General features: G+C 52.3%; 1 protein-coding gene across 3 annotated transcripts in view; it reads left to right on the plus strand.

Annotated features, from left to right (window-relative positions):
* The window catches only part of COL15A1 (collagen type XV alpha 1 chain), a 102,634-nt gene that overhangs the window by 41,418 nt on the left and 43,470 nt on the right, over positions 1–17,746 (plus strand). For 2 of the 3 annotated variants that reach the window (XM_081803262.1, XM_081803260.1), the window contains exons 6-12: positions 3,609–3,756; positions 7,803–7,912; positions 9,709–9,864; positions 11,065–11,217; positions 12,611–12,760; positions 13,231–13,374; positions 17,229–17,288. In XM_081803262.1, the coding sequence (XP_081659388.1) occupies positions 3,609–3,756; positions 7,803–7,912; positions 9,709–9,864; positions 11,065–11,217; positions 12,611–12,760; positions 13,231–13,374; positions 17,229–17,288 (921 nt within the window). The remainder of the gene's footprint in view (positions 1–3,608; positions 3,757–7,802; positions 7,913–9,708; positions 9,865–11,064; positions 11,218–12,610; positions 12,761–13,230; positions 13,375–17,228; positions 17,289–17,746) is intronic. The other variant, XM_081803261.1, reaches the window with a different exon arrangement.

The following is a 17,746-nucleotide window of genomic DNA, read 5'->3' on the forward strand; positions in this document are numbered from 1 at the left end:
TCCTAGACTTCCCAGCCCCATTGTCCTCAGTGGTGTTAAGAGAACTGGTGCGTATCCGAGTCCCACCAGGTGTGGTTCAGCTCGGCCCCTTGCTCGTTGTGGACCGAGAGTCAGTAACTTCCTCCTCCTGGGTTGAGATGTGGCGTGCCTACATCACAGGCTGGTGCGAGTTACGTGGCCCCCGTGAGACACGGGCAGCACTTGGCACACGGCAGCCCTCGGTGCGTGGTGGTGGGTGTCGCTCTTGACTGGTAAGTGCATTGTGCTAGAGTGCCCTGTTCCTCTTGGGGCCCCCTTCCCACCACCTGCTTCCTGGTTGGCTGGAGACTGGGGCTGCGGGGCATGCCAAACCGCTGTGGTTGCCCTTAGTCCTTAACAGAATTCTCTCTGGGCTGTGGGTCCTGATGCTAACTGGTCTGTTCCTGGTATCAGAGTCCCGTTCTCAGGCTCCCGGCGTGGCTCCTGCAGAGCGTTCACTTTCCTTTGCTGTTTGCCGGGAGGTGCTTTTCCATTCATTCCTCAGAGGAGGCACTGAAGCACAGAGGAGCGAAGAGCTTTGTCCCCAGGGCTGCCCAGCCTGGAGGTGGCAGAGCCAGGTCTCCAGCTCTGGTCTGGGGCTCTGTCAGGCATGTCACCATCTCCTGGAGGGGCTCCATGGCTCCCCCCCGTGGCCACCCCTCCAGGACGGGGGAATTTTCCTCTTCATGCAGACGTTCCCCTTCCATCTCTGTCTGGCTTCTCTCTTGGAATGAATCTCAGTTCCCTGTCCTCACCCCTTCCAACCTGCCACCCTGCAAGACACAAGCCATGACCAGCAAACTGAATTATGGGCTGCCTGAGCAGACAGGGACTTAAAAAGCCAGCCCTCCTCACCTCTTTCCCCATTTAGGGCAGGAGTCCCTGCTACCCCATGCTTCCCCCTAAGTCAGCTTCTGTTGACATGCCTTTCCATTTCTGGAAAGTTCTATCATGCTTAGTTAGAATTAATGTCCCTATGGTTCTCAGCCCTGGCTGTGCATCAAAATTGTGTGTATGTCTTGGCAGGGGGTGGTGGGGCAGTGGCGGGGGGACAGTTGCCTCTGGGCTGCATACCTGGACATTCAGCTTCAGGGGGTCTGGAGTGAGGTCCAAGAAAGTGTACATATGAAAGCTCTGCAGCTGATTCTGATCCACAGCCAGGAGCTCTCTTCCATCCACACCTAAATGCTCACAGTTTTCCCAGACTCCGTAAACATTTGTAACCTCTTAGTCCAGGCCTTGGCCCCGGTGGTCTGTTTGCCTGGAGGGCCCTGCCCGCACCCCCCACCCTACCTGGCCAATTCCTAACTTCTCCTTCAGGATCCCTTGTTGGAGCTTCCCTCCTGCACTCGGCTCTCACCTCTGCTGTCCCACGCGCCACATTCAACCACACCGTGTCTGAGTCTGGGTCTCCCCATAGTCCAACAATGTAAGGGTAGACACTCTGTCGTATTTTTTCATTTTTGTATTCCTGGGGGCCAGCGAAGGACCTGGCACACCATAGGGCCTCAGGAAATAGATGTGGAATGAATAACTCTGTGAATGAGAGAGAGGCTCAGCAAACCTCTACACTTCTAATACAAAGTCTTGAGACTCGACAGTCCCATTTCGTCTTCAGCCACACAGGTTCCGCATCCACACTAACCCCTGAAAACCAACGGCCACCTGTTGGAGGCAGGACACCTGGCCCGAACCACCAAGGGTCAGCTTACCAGCAGGGACATCCTCCAAGAACCACGGCAGAGTGCCCCCTGCTCCTTGAAGGGAGAGGAGAGGAACTGCCTGGGGAGAGGCTCTTACCACCCTGCTGGGGCACCGCGCAGTCGGGGAGGAGCGGGGAAGCCCGAGTGGAGTTCCTCACAACTTCTGGTGGTGGCAGCCGCTCTCTGCTCCCACTGCCCGCCCTGCTTCTAGCCTCGCTGGGCCTCTGTCGTGCAGCCTCCTGGTCTCCTGACCTAAACCTCAACTCCCAACCCTCAAATCCGTGCTCTCATTGGTGCCAGGGTGAATTCCCCAAAGCACACACTTCTCTTGAGCCTGCTACCCATGGAGGTCCCAGGTCCAAGGGGACTTCTCACCAAAGAACCGGCCTCCCCGCTCTCTGCCCCACCCCCAGCTCTGTCCCCCTCTTCCCTCCCTAAACCCTCGAACCCTTGCCAGGCGCAGGTAGCCAGGCCCTGACAATGCTGTGTCCCTTCTTACCCAGCACCTCCCTCCATCCCTGTCTTCTGTAACTCTCCTCATTCTTGAAGGCCCAACTTCTTGGAGGCTTCCATTCCTGCTTCCACCCTGGAGATTTTACAGTACAATAACCTATATTTTATTTTTCATACATAAATATTCCATACTCATTATTGGAAAAACTGCAGTTACAGGTGAGCAAAAAAGATAAAGCAGTCGCCTTTAATACCAACACCCAGAGAAAAGCACTATTGAGGGGTTGTTCTTTCTCAAAAATTTAAAATTCCAGTGATGTGAATAATAATAATAATACGTAGGTTCATACTATGGGCCTGGCTCTGTGTTGAGCACCTCCATGTGCTTTCTACCCTGTGAGTAGTCACTGTTGTCCCATTTTACAAAGGAGGAAGGTTACATGACTTGCCCAATAAAAAGTAGCCAGTAAGTGGAGTGCAGAGATTTGACCTAAATTTGATTCTAAGAACTGAACCACTGAATCCCAAGTTATGGTGCCCATAAGAATCCTCTTTGTTCTGATGGACCAGAGACTTATTGTTTGTATACTAGATTCTGACATTAAGGAAATAATCTTCTGTTATTAGGCTAGGCGAGTCATGCTACTATAACAAAAACCAGCCCTAAAAATCTCAGTGGCTGAGTTGTTTCTTATTCATACCACAGGTCCAACACTGGTCAGCAGGATCCTTCCATTCACCATGTGCAATTCCTTGAGCTCAGAAAGGGATGAGACTGTTTGAACATCCCCAAGCCCTGGGCTTAGGAGCTGCTACCTGATCCTGGCTCTAGGGATGATGTCATGACCTTTGTGGCCCCTCCATCAGGATTTCTGCCTAGATCTTGAAGCTGCTCTGTGGTTCCAACTGTTGGGGGTTTTTGTCTGTTCATTTTTCTCTACTTGGTAAAGTTAGTTGAGACATTGACTGCTTTTGGAAAAGCTGCCCAGATCCTGAAGTTGCCTTGGAAGGAAATCACACCCATCTTATATTTCATAGGTGTGCAGTTCACATTGGGATTGGATTTATATGGTTTTTACTGAGGACAGCCTGGTTCATTCATTTGTTTACTCATTCATTCCCTCACCTAAGAGATCTTTATTGGGCATCTCCTCTGTGCTGGTCCGAGATGCAGGGTCCTTGTGCTTGAGCTTCAGCCAAGATGAGCAGAGTCTTACTGTAAACAGAACAGAATTTAATTACCCCTAGCATGCACCTTTTTCAGATCCTGGGAGGTTCAGTGATAGCCTACGTATATAATAGGCAGGTCCAGGCATTTTTCTGGGTTTGTTCAGCGTGTTGTGGATGTATTATTTCCTCCAGTGAAAAGCACTGCCATTTTTTCTGCTTTCCTCCCAACTGAATCCTTTCAGCTCTCGTTTTTCCTCCCTTCAGTCTAAAGAAGCAAAAGTTGAACCCATAAACACACCTCCAACTCCATCGCCTCCTTCTGAGGATGCGGAGCTTTCTGGCGAGCCTGTACCTGAGGGGACTCCGGAAACCACCAACCTGAGTGTCGTCATGCACAGAAGCCCTGAGCAAGGCAAGTCCCCGAAGCGCCCTCATCCACGGTGGCCTTTCATGAAGTGATCCTGTGTGCCCAGCCTGTGTGGTGTATGCCACATAGAGCCTCTCATTTCACCTTCCCCTCGGTCCTCCGAGGAAGGAATTATAACCATCCTCATTTTATAGACAAGATGGGGAAATCATGTCACAGAGAAGTTAGGTTACCTAGCTGGGGCACTTCGGCTTGTAAATGGCAGAGCTGCGTTTGAACTTGGATACTTGAACTTTTTTTTTTTTTTTAAGATTTTATTTGTTCATTTGAGAGAGAGAGAGAGAACATGCACGCACAAGAGCGGGGGAGAGGCAGAAGCTGAGGGAGAAGCAGACTTCCTGCCTGATGTGGGGCTCAATCCCAGGACCCTGGTATCATGACCTGAGCCAAAGGCAGACGCTTAGCCGACTGAGCCCCCCCAGGCACCCCTGATACTTGCACTTTTAACCCTGGACTCTGGAAGGGCTTGAGTTCCAACAAAAAGCTTGCAGTAATTGTTGCTGTTAATTAAATACCTACTGTTTGCCAAGTGTTCACCTACTTCATCTCCAATCCTGACAGTCCATCTCCTGGTTGGTATTATTGGCCAGTATTTTATGGGTGGAAAAAATGATGCTTGAAAAGGTAAGTGACATGCCCATAGTCACACAGCTAGTGAGTGGTGGGATGGACCCCGTACCCAGACCCAACTCCAGAATCCCTTTCCAGCTTCAGCTGCAAACTCCTACTCTCTCTCAGAGGATAAGATCAGGTCATCAGAACTCCTGTGGGGCATGCACGGGAAACTGGTGGCCAGAGAGAGGGACAGGCAGGCACCCACGGGTCAGCAGCAGGCTCAGGGGGAGTGCTGGCCCCCTGGCTCCCCATCCAGGGCTCTCGCCCCTGATCCTTGTCCCCCGACGTGTGCAGAGGACAACCTGGTCAAAACCCAAGATCTGTTGTGACCCCCAGGCAGCAGCATGACATGTGTCCAAGGCTGAGACGGGTCTGTACTTCTTGCCCTTTATCAGAAGGGCAGCAGCTTCAGACTGAGGTTACTCCTCGTGCAAGAACGCCAACATGCAGGGCAGAAAACAAGGACAAAAACCCACTCGGCCTGTAGGAAAGACTGGGTGGGCAAGTTGTCTTTCATGTATATGTACGGCCCTGATGCTGGTGATGCAGAAGATGTAATGACCCAGCGACGGACTCGTGCTGTACTCCACAAAGAAAGCAGATTTCAAAACTCTATGTCTGCTGTAACCCTAACTTTGAATATATTATTTATACCTATTTATATATAGCCACTTAGAGCTGTGTGTGTGCGTGTGAGAGAGAGAGAGAGAGTAATAGACAACAAAATGTTCTAAGTAGTTATCTGGGTGGTAGGATTGTGGGTGGCTTTTCTTTCTTTACTTCTGTGTTTAACAAGCCTTCTGTAATCATATGTATCATTCTTCTTTTCACTCCTGCCATCAGTAAATGCATGTTATTTTAACAACTAAATTGGGAAGTCTGTGGGTGAGAGCAGGTATAGAGTACTGAATAGGAAAAAATTTGTGTCATAATTTCATACAGTCATAATACAAGCATGGAGTCAGGGTGTTCCTGGGGAAGATTGGGGACAGAGCAGACAGTTTGGACAGAAGCTCTTCTCAGCCACCTATTTGCTCTTGGGCCTGGGGCACATTGCTTAATATTTCCAAGCTTCAGATTCTTTTTTTTTTTTTTTAGATTTTATTTATTTGAGAGAGAGTGCATGAGCAGGGGTAGGGGAGAGGGAGAAGCAGGCTCCCTGCTGAGCAGGGAGCCCGATGTGGGGCTCGATCCCCGGATTCCGGGATCATGATCTAAGCTGAATTCAGGCAGCCCCTTAACCGACTGAGCCACCCAGGAGCCCCAAGCTTCAGAGTCTTTACCTGCCCCCTGGGAGTGTTCACAATCCCTGCCTCCCAGGTAGTTTAGAGGATTGAACCCTTCCCAGGGATGTGGAAGTGGTTTATGAATTGTGAATGCTGTTCTCCTGGGTGGAATTAGGATCTCTGAGGAGGGGCAAGGAGCGGGCAGAGGCTGCAGGGCCAGGCAAGAGCCTCTCCTAGACTGGGGGGTGAGTGCAAAGGAGGTGGGAGCCAAATGCAGACTGGGACGGAGATCCAAGCACTGCTCGTCTGTTTCCCTGCGATCAGCCAGACTCCTTTACTGGCAGAGAAAAGGCCAAACAGAAACAACAGAGCTTGCTGAAGTGTTCCTGTTCTTCTTATTGGGTGGACAGCCCAGATGGTGAGGAGAAAGGGGCCTGAACCCTGAGCCCTGTCCCCGTCTAGGAAAAGCTACTTAGTAGTTTTATTCCAAGCTTTCCTGACACCATCTTGGCCCAGGGCACCCCTCCCTCCACCCCCGAACTTAACATCCTCCAAGGATGGTTTCCTCAGAGGTTTGGAGTCTGGCCTGCTGTTTGCACAGCACCCCCTGGTGGCCAGATTCAGGAGGCTGAGAGAGTGGTGATGCCGGCAGGGGATCCTTCAGCATTTTCCCCTGCCCACACTGTTCTCACCGTGGGACATGAGTTAGTACAGCATGGGTGGATATGGCCTGACATGGGGACAGGCTGACCTGGCTTCAGGGCCCCTCCCAGTCACTTACTTTCTGTGGGACCCTGTTCCTCCTCAGCAAAACGGGGTTAATCCTAAAAAAGTGCTAATGTGCGCATCAGAGTAGCACACACACGCCACGGGGTGATAGTGGGCGGCCTGAAAACTTGGGATTCCTGTCCTGGCTCTGCTCGCCCAGCTGTCAGGTGGTGGGACGGTCCTTGTGGGTAGGGCAGATGGGCTAGCGGGAAGATTAAGTGAGGTACTGCATGGGACAGGCATACATTCATATTAGTATAATTTCTTTTTCTTTGCTTTAGGACTCTACTTGTTTATTTTTTTTTATTTTAAAGATTTTATTTATTTATTTATTTGACAGAGCACAAGCAGGGGGGAGCGGCAGACAGGGGGAGAGGGAGAAGCACGCTTCCCGCTGAGCAGGGAGCCCGATGTGGGACTCGATCCCAGGTCTCTGGGATCATGACCTGAGCCGAAGGCAGACACTTAACCGACTGAGCCACCCAGGCGCTCCCCACTTGTTTTTTAAATTGCAAAAGAGGGGCGCCTGGGTGGCTCAGTCGGTTGAGCGACTGCCTTCGGCTCAGGTCATGATCCTGGAGTCCCGGGATCGAGTCCCGCATCGGTCTCCCTGCTCAGCGGGGGGTCTGCTTCTCCCTCTAACCCTCTTCCCTCTCGTGCTCTCTGTCTCTCATTCTCTCTCTCTCAAATAAATAAATAAAATCTTTAAAAAAAAAATTGCAAAAGAGATATGTGCTTGTGGTAACAGTTCAATCAATGCAGAGTTGTATGAACCCTCCAAAATAGTAATTTCCTTTCCTATCCTCTGGGGAAACCAGTATTAAGCATTGTGGGTTAGCCAACTTTGTGTGGTTTATCTGCACACACATATGTATCTATATATTACAAATGTTATTTAATAATTGTGTTAGTTATGTAGTGATGATTATATATATAATGATCATAAAACTTGTATGCTCAAATAGTTTTTTTCCCTTTACACACTTAGAACCACACTGACAGTGAACAGTTATGAATGGCTAACTAAATTGCTAACTCTATTTAGGGACTGTCCTCAATGCTTTTTTTGTATTAACTTATTTAATCCTTGTAGCACGTAACCTTCCAAACAACCTTGTAAAATAGGAATTGTTGTTCCCAATTTATGGATGAGGAACCTGAGGCCCTGATTGAATGACTCGCCACAGGTCACGTTCCTAGTAAGCGGCAAAGCCGGGCTCCCACCCCACAGGTGGTGCCGGAGCCTGTGATCGAAGCACAGTGTGATACTGCCCTTCAACGTCGTTTTTTCTGCAACTTGGTTTTTTCCCCTCTTAATCCTGTATTATGGACATCTTTTCAAGTTAATAGGTAAAAAGATACTTCATCCTTTTCCAAGATTACAAAATGCAGTTATCAATTACAGAATGCCTGCTTCCGTAGGGTCTGGTGAGGTCCTGAATGACACACTGGAGGGAGTTCATACTATGGACGGTGCCCCCGTTACAGATGTTGGCTCCGGGGATGGGGCCTTCATTCATGTCACTGAAGAGGTGAGTGAATGGTAAATTTCATTTGCTAAATCAGTAGTCAGTTTGTTTGCTCATTTCAGACTTGATGGTGACTTGTGTTAGGCATGGTAAAGAATCAAGAGGGTTTCCGCTGAACATCATGGTACAGAAGAGAAGAGACCAGGGCCCAGGAGGCTCTCCAGGGAAGCACCAGGACGGGGAGGAGATGTAGCACAAGCTGGTCCTCACACCTTCCCCGGGGGATGCGTGCCGGGTCCTCACCACAGTACCCACCTCCCTCCTGCTCATTTGTGAAGACACACAGCCTTTTCCTTTGGAGCCCCTTTAAGACAGAACCAGATTGATTGCACACGTGCATGTCCACCATGGTTATGTAATTGGCTTTTACACCTGCAAAGCCAATTTTTTAAATGCTAGACACAATAAGGTGTGAAATTAAAGCAAAGGTCTTCTTCTCACAACAACCGCGGCTAAAAACCCACAGGTTCAGCTCATTCTTTCTGCTATCCTGGGATGAAACTCAGGCACTTCTCATGCTCTCCCAGTCATGACCTGATAATAACCTATTTTCACAGCTACTTCCAAAGTCCAGTCCAGCATTATATCAAAATTTAGTCCCTTTGTCTCCCAAATTCCAAGGAACACATATCCAGCTCACAAATGGTTTGTAGTGGGGAGAAGGGTGGAGAAAGTCCCAGCACACTGATGATTGTCTCCAAAGGAATTCTTTACCTTTTCCTCTATAGCCCAGAGGCAGGTGGCAGACTAACCCTGATAGAACTGATTTCCTTTCTTGTCTCTTAGTACATCCCACACAAGTGGTCTGGTTCCTGCTTCTAGCATGTGAAGTGTACTTAATTGTACAATGAATTAATTGTTCTTAATTATATTTTAGTGTAAGCCCTTTGGGACTTCAGCTGAATTTGAGGCAGAAAGAGTCTCATTTTAAAACCCGTGACATCATCTTTTCTCTCTTTTTTGGGGGGAAGACAATAATTCTGCAAGGATTCATGTTGTAGGAAAAAAGGTTCTGTGGTCAAATACATTTGGGAAATTCTCCACTTTATATCCTCCTTATTATAGACCCCTTAAAAATCCCACAGCAAGGAAATCTAACTTTGATAAGCTTAGTGGTAAAGAGCTACTTTTTGCAAAACAAAACAAAACAGAATGACCCCCACGCCCCTCAAATTTAAAAGAGAAAAAAAAAAACCTTTGGAAACTGAGATAAAACATAGTTTGATGACCCTAGCAGCCAAACTGCTGTTTCCATTTCATGCATCTGCTGTGTAACCTCCAGAGAAGGTTATGCTTTTCCCAAGGAAACTGAGTCCCAGGGAGAGAAGAATCATGGGGTTCAGTATGGAGAAGGCTGGGGAGGACAGAGTTGTTGCCTGCATATCTCTGAATCTCCATCAGGGGCAAAAGCATTCGACTTGTTTTTATGGCTTCTGGATGGGCACATAGGGAAGGTCACAGGGAGACAGATGTGTCTAGATAGACATGTCTGGAGCTGGAGCAGGCTGACTCAGGAGACAGGGATCTCCCGGTCACTGGGCATGTGCAAACAGATGCTTGGAATCAAACAGGAGATACAGTTGCCTTGCGACCTCTCCTGTCCCTGGGATTTTGTGATTCTGGGAATGTCGTGGGGCTGGGGTGACGTCATAGATAAGAAAGTGCGTTGAGAGAAGGAAGCTACAGAAATGCAAGCTGATAGAGAGAGGGGTGTGAGCAGTCTTTTCTGTCCAGCGACAGGCACACTGATCAGAGCCATGGGCCCAGTGACATGGTCCCTCATGATGCTTTTATTTCAGGGTGTGCATGCCGAAGAAGGTTTGGCAGCCACAGCAGCAGTCGGGGAGGCTGAGGTGCCCACCAGCACCGCCGGGGAAGCAGAGACCAGTGGTGTGCCCACCGGGGGGCCAGTCCTCTCCTTGTCCACTGAGGTCATGGGGGAAGGGGTCACTCTGGTAAGTAGCTCAGAGCATATGCTGTTTCTGGGGGAGGGTGGGCATCTCAGGTCTTCCTTATCAGTCGGCAGAATGCGGAGTGATGGCCTTGTGGGATCAAGTCTGAGTAGACACTGATTTGGAGGCTGAGGGGTCTGTTGCCTCATTCAGCAGATGTTTGCGGAGTGATGTGTTATGCTGGGCACAGGTAAATCCGATAGGGCAGTTCCTGGGGACAGAGCTGTAAGAGGCAATAGGAGAAGCACCGAAAAGGGCCCAGAACCCAGACTTGGGGCTCCTGGAAGCCTTCCTGGGGAAAGAATGCCGAAGGCGAGACCATGGGGATGCCTAGAAGGAGCCTGGCAGCTGGGAGTGAAACAGGTGCTCTAGGAGGCGGGCCAGCAGGAGCAGAGGCCTGGCGGCATCAACAGGAACATGGAAAGAGGGTCCATGTGTGAACAAGGGGGTGCGGGGAATGTGGCTAGAGAGGCCCCTGAGGCCCTGGGAGCCATGAGTTGGAGCTGGAGTGTGTTCAGAAGTGGGGAGTCACTGAAGGGCTAGTGACCTAGTCAGAGTAGGACTGAGAAAGTGGAGGAAGAGTGGGAGAAGCAAGCCTGGAGGCCGGGGGCTGGGATCGGAGGCTGGGTCGTGGTCCGGGCAACGGGTGGTATTGGCTTGCTCTGGGTTTGGTCAGCGATGTCGTATCCTGCCAAGAGTCTCAGTGAGTAAAGGCCTGGAAGGCACCCAGCGGATCTGCCACGGTGACTGTTGGTGACCGTGGGGAGCGCAGGGTTGGAGATGCGGGAGGGGTGGAAGGAGAGTGAGACGAGCAAGTGGTCAGTGAGGGCAGCCAACTGCTCTGATGAGAAAGAAAGCTGTGCATTGTGAGACCCTGGGTTTTGCCCCAGCACCACGACTGGGCGTTGGTGAAAGTCCCACTCCTGGGAGTAGCAGAAGGGAGATGGCAGGGACTGTGGTGGGCAGCACCGAGGGTGGCGGGGAGGAACGGGGTGAGCCACGCAGGTGGCACGTTGGCCAGGGGCTCACGCCCCGAGTGGTGTGCGAGGCGTGGGTTTGTGCATGGGTGCCACGTTCGCGGCATCGGCACAAGGTGAGGTCTGGGGGGTGCAGGCGCCCGAGGGGCCCGGGCTGTCGGCTACCTCCAGCCACACTGACCACAGCGGACCGCCGACAGTTCCCTCGCGATGTCTTCCTGTTCAGGGTGCAGATGCTGAAGAAGGCTCGGCAGCCGCTGCAGCTGGGGAGGCTGAGGTGCCCGGGAGCTCCGCCGGGGAAGTGAAGGCTGGCAGTGTACCCACGGCGGGAGCCACCCTCTCCACGGCCATCCAGGACGCAGGGGAAGGGGTGACATGGGTGAGGAGTGCCAAGTGCCGCAGGGTCAAGGTCATAGCTGGAGCAGGTCCTGACCTTCTCGGAGGACCAGTCTTCATTCTGCTCAGCACATCCAGAGGAGCCTGAATGGGGCACTTCTCTGAAGGGGAGCTGGCCGAGGCCTGGGTACACGTGTGCTGGAGCCCTGTTGGCTCCGGGACTGCACACGCTGACAGCCCCAGCAGGCCAGTGGGGAGCCAGGCTGGGGGCAGGTGGAGAGCCAGTGAGGTGGGGTGGTCCCAGGGGCCCACTCCCTCCACCAGGGTGGAGGAGCCTGGCTGTGAGCGGAAGAGGTGATGGTGGGCACAGCCGTGGCCGATTTCTGCACACAAGCATGAGCTGTCAGAGGGCAGAGGAAGTTCAGGGTCAAGGGCAGGGCCAAGCCTCCTCAACCCTCTCCTTAGGCAGCATGGAGATAGCGTTCCCAGCTCGTGAAGGCGGGATGCAAGTATTTCAGGACACCTGGCAGGTCTGTCCCTAAAATGTCATTACAGTGGCAGTCCTGCAAGTTTTCAGACTCAGACTCAAACCTGGACTCCTCGTGTCCACTCTTGTGTTCCCACCTCAAAAGATTGGGACCACTGCCCCCCAGTCGGCCAATCCAGGATTCTCTTCCGTCTTCCTTACTCCCCACATCCTGTCAAGCATCAGGTCTTGTTGATTTTTCTACCTAAATCCACTATGCACCTGCCTTCTTCTACCATTCCCCAGTGCCAGCCTGTGGACTGAGACAGCACGTCCCCAGTCCAGACAATGGCTGAGGCCCCTGCCTCACCTCCTCCATCCTCTCCCGCGGCTCTTCCTGTGGGGGCAGCCCTCTGCTTGGAGCTTCCCATTGCCCTCACTGCAGACTCTGCTCCCCAACCTGGCCACAAAGCCTTTCAGGGTCTGGCCTGGCCAGCCTTGGTGACCACATCTTGGGTCACTGTCTCCCTGGCTCTCAGTTCTCCCACCTCACTGACCTTCCTTCAGTTTCTTAAATGTGCCCGGACCCTCTCCTCCCTGCCTAGAACCTTTTCTTCCCTCTGCCCTGCCTTTAATCCTGGCTGATCCTTCAGAGTTCAGCTCAAATACCACTTTGTCAAGGAAGTACCATCCCAGGAGCACCTGGGTGGCTCATCGGACACTTATCCGGCCAAAGCCCTCAGCAGCGGTGTGCCGTAGGGGCGTCCGGGGGATGGGTGCCCTGACCTGAGAGGTGCGCTCCAGCCTGGGGTTCCGGGGCTCTGTGGGCCAAGGCAGGTCTTGCATGAGCAAAGCTATGGCCATGTGAGTTATCTATCTGGTGGCCCGGTGGCTTCCTCCCCTGCACTCACACACCTGCTGAACCAGGGGGTGGAAGAAGTGGCCGATTCTCATGCCATTTTTGTTTCAGGGTGCAGTCGGTGAAGGAATGTTCACAACACCAGCCGCTGCAGCAGAAGTGCCCCTCAGCACTTCTGAGGAAGAGGAGACTCGCGGGGTCCCCACAGGTGGCCTGGTTCCCCCAACACGCACAGTGGCCCCTGAGCAAGTGGTCGCTTCTGTAAGTGTCTCCTAGCATTTTCTGTCTGGCTCACAGCAGGGAGAGGGGTCAGCGTCGTGAGACAGGAACAGTCGCTGGCCTCCCCAGCAGCGAGTCCAACACTCGGCTTTGGCCGAGCACAGATCACAGTCGGCGCCACTGGAGGGAAGCAGGGTGCCTGGAAGCAGGTCAGGGAATCAGGTGCCCAACCCTGCTACTTCCTAGCTTTGTCCAAGAATTTTCTCGGAGTGCTGCCAAGTCAGAAGGGGTTGCTAGGGACAGGGGAAAGGAGGAGATGCACGTGTGGGAGGGGGATTATGAGTCTGGGCTCCTGTGACCCTGTCACACGTAACGACGGTTGAAAGTAAGCAAGTGTTGTGAAATTGGACTAGCACCGTAAGAATGACAGTCACCCAGACTCTCGGGCAGCCTGCTGCGCATTGCGTCACAGGCCAGGTGAGGTGATTCCTCTCGTTGGTTTTGCTTTTCAGGGCTCTGGTGATGAGGAGGACCTAGCAGCAGCCGCAAGAGAGGAGCCCCTGCCCAGCACTGTGGCCGAAGAGCTGGACAGCAGTCCCCCTGAGGGGCCCCCACTGCCCATACCCACAGTGGCTTCTGAAAGAGGGGTTACTCTGGTAAGTGGCACAGAGGCACAAAGATTTGGCGTGGCCTGTCTTACCGAGGAGAAAAAGAAAGGCCAGAGTCCTGGGAGGGACCTGCCCCTGGCTTGCTTAGAGGCGGGTTTCATTTTGGTTCATAAAGTTCCAGATTTGGGCATTTGAGGGGCATGCAACCTGGGAACACACAAGGAAGCTGCAGGGTGCAGAGGAAATAGCAAGAGGTAAAAAGGTGGGGCACTTGGCTTCATGTCCCAAATTGTCCCCAAATTCAAATGAGAACTTTGTAACAGGCAGAGCTGGCCAAAGATGCCAAGACCCCATCTAGATGTCACGAGGGCTCCATCCCGGATTCAGGGAAGCTTGTAAGACTCATCAGGGACTCGGGGCTGAGTGGGGGTGACTGACACATTCCTTCCCCCATGAGTTTCTATAATTGCGGGCCATACCTGTGTGACCTCATGCAAACCCCTTCTTATCTTTGGGCCTCATTTCCTCCTCTTTATAGGAGGATGGCTGTGAGGTCAAGTCCGAGGATGCAGGTCCGGGAATGTTTGGAAAGCTCTGTACGCATGCCCGGTGTTGTCCCCACTTAAGGGCTATAACTTTGTGTTTTAGAACTGGGAACCCCAGAGCTGGTTCTTAGCATGGGTGGGTGTGAATCTGAATGGAGCTGCTCTTCAGGGGTGAATATTTTTAAGGGACAGTCTGGTGACCAGAGTCACAGCTGGTCACCTGCACTTTCAAAGCCTTGAAGCTCAGGCTACAGGCATCACAGCAGTCCAGGACTAACCCCCTGTGGTTGTCTAGTTAAACCAGCCGTGTTGGTGGCCGCGCTGATGGGCTTACTACTTCTGAGAAGCTCTTTGCTAACACATATTAACAACCATGAAGCTACATAGTGTTGACCCAGAAGCTTCTGTTCTGGGAATTAATCCTAAAGGAGATGGTCTGCTATGTAAAAAGGCTTGGTTGTATACCAATTTGCTAATCTCCATATTACCCGTAATAGAAAACAAATTGGACACGGTTTAACTAGACAACCGTAGGGGGGTTGATCGAGTAAAGTATATTCAAATAATGGAACGTTATGCAGCTCTTAAAATTATACTTGTTAGGAGTATTTAATGGTGGGGGAAATACAACCTAAGGTTAGATGATAAAAGCTGGTTATAAACTTGAGTACATTGTGTGGTCTTAACTATCTAAAACTACGCTCACGCACAAACTCTGGAAGGAAATCCCTGAATGTTAGCAGTTGTGACTTCAAAGTGGTAGGCCTGGGGAGGCCTGGTAGGTTCCTAATACATTTTGGTGTTTTCACCATGGGCGTTAATGACTCTTACAGTGGGAATTTGTAAAAGCTCTAAGAAGAGTCCAGGCAGGGGGGAGAGCAGGGAAAGGGAGAGCCAAACAGATAGTAGTTCATCCTGGCACGTGACTGATGAAGACAGATCACCCTTAAGTGCCCATGTCAGGAACTGTCAGTGAAGGGAAATGGAAGCCTCAGTTCATGAGCCAATGGTTTAAAAGCACAGTAGGGACAGCCAAGAGAGCACCCACTCCAGAATGTCCTTAGGATCCCTTTGACTCTCAGTCACCCACGCCAGTGGGGGAAAGAGACATCAAAGTCTGGCTGTGCCACAGCTCTTCTCATCTCTCTCTCTGTTTACTCATACGTGACATGGGGTCCTAGTACCTACCTCTTGGGTTGTGGTGAGGATTAACTGAATCAGTGCATGGAAAAGTTCTTCTAACGCATGGCATACACCCAACCAATTACGTATATAGAATTATGTTGCAGATGAGGCCCAGAGAGGGTTAGGGGTTTGCTCATAGTCACACAGCTCCCAGGAGATGAGTAGGGGTGAAAGCCTTAGTGTGTGGACTTTGTCCCTTTGTGTTTTGCACTGTCCCCAGCCTCCCCGTCCAGACATGAGCCGGAAGCTGGTCAGCAGGGTCCAGGTGGTCCAAATGAGGTCACTCCATGTCTAAGGTCTTCCCACTAGTCACTTGGGGAATACTTATCAAGAGCCTAGTATCTGCTGGATGTGAGGGGCATGGCAGAGGCTAGGTGGCCACACCTCTGTGCAGGGGCTCGCTGCAAGCCCCCAGGCCACCCTCAGCTTGCTAAAGGGCTCACACATCAGAGCTGAGCTGCTCTGTCATGTCTTTGGGACAGACCAGGTTTCAGCGACATCTTGTCTTCAGCTCAGAGAGGCCATGTGGGAAAGAAAGGGCAGGTTGGGCCCCAAGCAGAAAAGGCTGGTGCTGTGACCATTCTGGAGAATGCATTGGTTCTGGTCAGGTGCCTGGAGCCTGCTATTTGGGGTTAACCTATTCAGTTCTGATCAAGGAAATAGCAGAGGCAGTAAGAGGACCGAGCCCCAAAGAGACTGAATTGGGAGTCTGGGAGAACCACAAAAATGGCGTGGGGCTCAGTTCTGGCCACCTCTCTTTACCGACTGGAGACCTTGACCTCTGCAGGCCTCAGTTTCCCCATTTGTAATCACAGGGTCCTTCCAATTCTGGTGTTTTCTGTGGCTAAGCTCCAGCCTCTGCCCCTGATTTTCTTTCTGGGAAAGCTTGGGCACACAGGAGCTTCAGAGACCTGGGTTTGCTTCTTGGTAGTTGTAGGATTCTCGGAGAGGTCTTACCACTTCTGTGCTCCAATTTCTCCATCTGTAAAATGGGGGTGATGATGACTACCCCCTCGAGGATGCTGTCAGAATAAAATGAGGTGACGTTGGTGGGAATGTTTTGTCTGGTGTCTGTCACCACAGAATGGTAACAGACTCCTCTTGAAGCAGCGGTGACGTTAAACTGTCACCGAGGGGCTGTGCCCACAGTAGCCAGGACCAGGGCCCCCAGGAGCCCCACAGCCTGCGGAGGTCCCACCCACAGAGCCTGCTCTGGGGACCTTTTCGTCTGCATGCTGGTCCTGGTCCTCACCCCCCTCCCCCCGCGCCACCTCCCCCAGGATGGAGGGTGCTCTGGCCCTGGTGCCCCATGAGGCTGCTGGTGGGGATGGAGGGGAAGGAGGGCTTGGGGTCTGGGGAGGGTGGTGTCCTCACTTTGAGCTGGCCTCCTCAGTGGGCTTCAGATGCCAACAGGGTTCCGGGAAGCAGTAAGGGAGTCTGAGGAGGGCATCACACCACACAGGTTTTGTGCGAATTCACTGTTCATGTTTCCATTCCTTTTGGTGGCTCAGGCCATTCTGTCACCTTTTTTATCAGAGCAGCCATTTCTCTGGACTCTGTGACAGCTAAATGTCCCCTGGGATGCTGCCCTTTCTCATTTTCTGCTTCATTTTTCTTTTCTCCTTCTCTTTTCCAAGTGGGTGTTCCTGTCACTCTGAAGCATTTCCCGAGCACCGGCCAGGGGCCAGGCGCTGGAGCCTGGAGGTGATTCAGGCACCAGGCCTGCCCTCCAGGAGCCCCCAGTCCCAGGGAGGCAGGCCTACGAGCAGTAAAGGCTCTGGACAGGCTGTAAGGCTGGTGGGAGGAGCAGGGTGGCCAGGACCCACTTCAGAGGGAGACACATTGGGCCTGGCTACCATGCTCTCACAGGACCTGGACCGGGGTGTCGAGCGGGGGGACCCTAGGTGAGGGGATGGGGAGGGTCCCTACTGCCTCCTTCCTTCCATCATTCCCATCCATGCTCTGCATGTGGTGCAGAAACGAAGGGCTCCTGAACCCAGAGTGGGTCAGGTGCCCCTTGGGCTGGCTCATGAAGATCAAAGCCTTCTTCACCCCTGCATAAGTCCCATCTTAAACATGAGTAATTTCTACAGGGAGGAGAGGGGACAGTGTGTGTGTGTGTGTGGAGGGGGGGTGTGACCAGCACTCCACTGACCTTCTTGTTCTCTTTAGGCTGAAGCTGGTGAGGGGCTTCCTGGCCACCCTGAACCTACCAGGCCTACCGGACCCACGGTGAGACCCCCTATCCAGGCTCGGCACACACACAGCATGCAGGGGGCTGGGGATGCCGAGAAATAGGCACAGGCTGAGGTTCAGGGTGCCTTCCAGTGACACGCCGGGACCTTCACCTCTATCAGAACCCTCAGTGAGCTCGGGAGCAGTCTGTTTACATCCCGTTTATATCCTGCACCCTGAATGGCCCACACATCTCTCAGCCACATCCCAAATGACTCATCACCATGCCCCAAACCTGTTCCTCCCTCAGGATGCTCCACCTCTGGGAGTGGCACCCCATCTTCCTGGATATCAAGACAGAAATCGGGAAACCTCCTCCAGTGGCCCTCCGCCTCCCATGGCCCAGCCAGTCAGCCTCCAAGCCCCGGGTCTAGCCGGTCCCTCAGACAGTGGCAGCAGGCCCCCTGTCCCTGCCTCCCTTCTCCCACCTGCATGCACAAACCACTGCCACCCAT

This window comes from Leptonychotes weddellii, chromosome 14, assembly GCF_054177405.1.
Source record: "Leptonychotes weddellii isolate Sample4059 chromosome 14, ASM5417740v2, whole genome shotgun sequence".
In the NCBI taxonomy this organism is placed as follows: domain Eukaryota; kingdom Metazoa; phylum Chordata; class Mammalia; order Carnivora; family Phocidae; genus Leptonychotes; species Leptonychotes weddellii.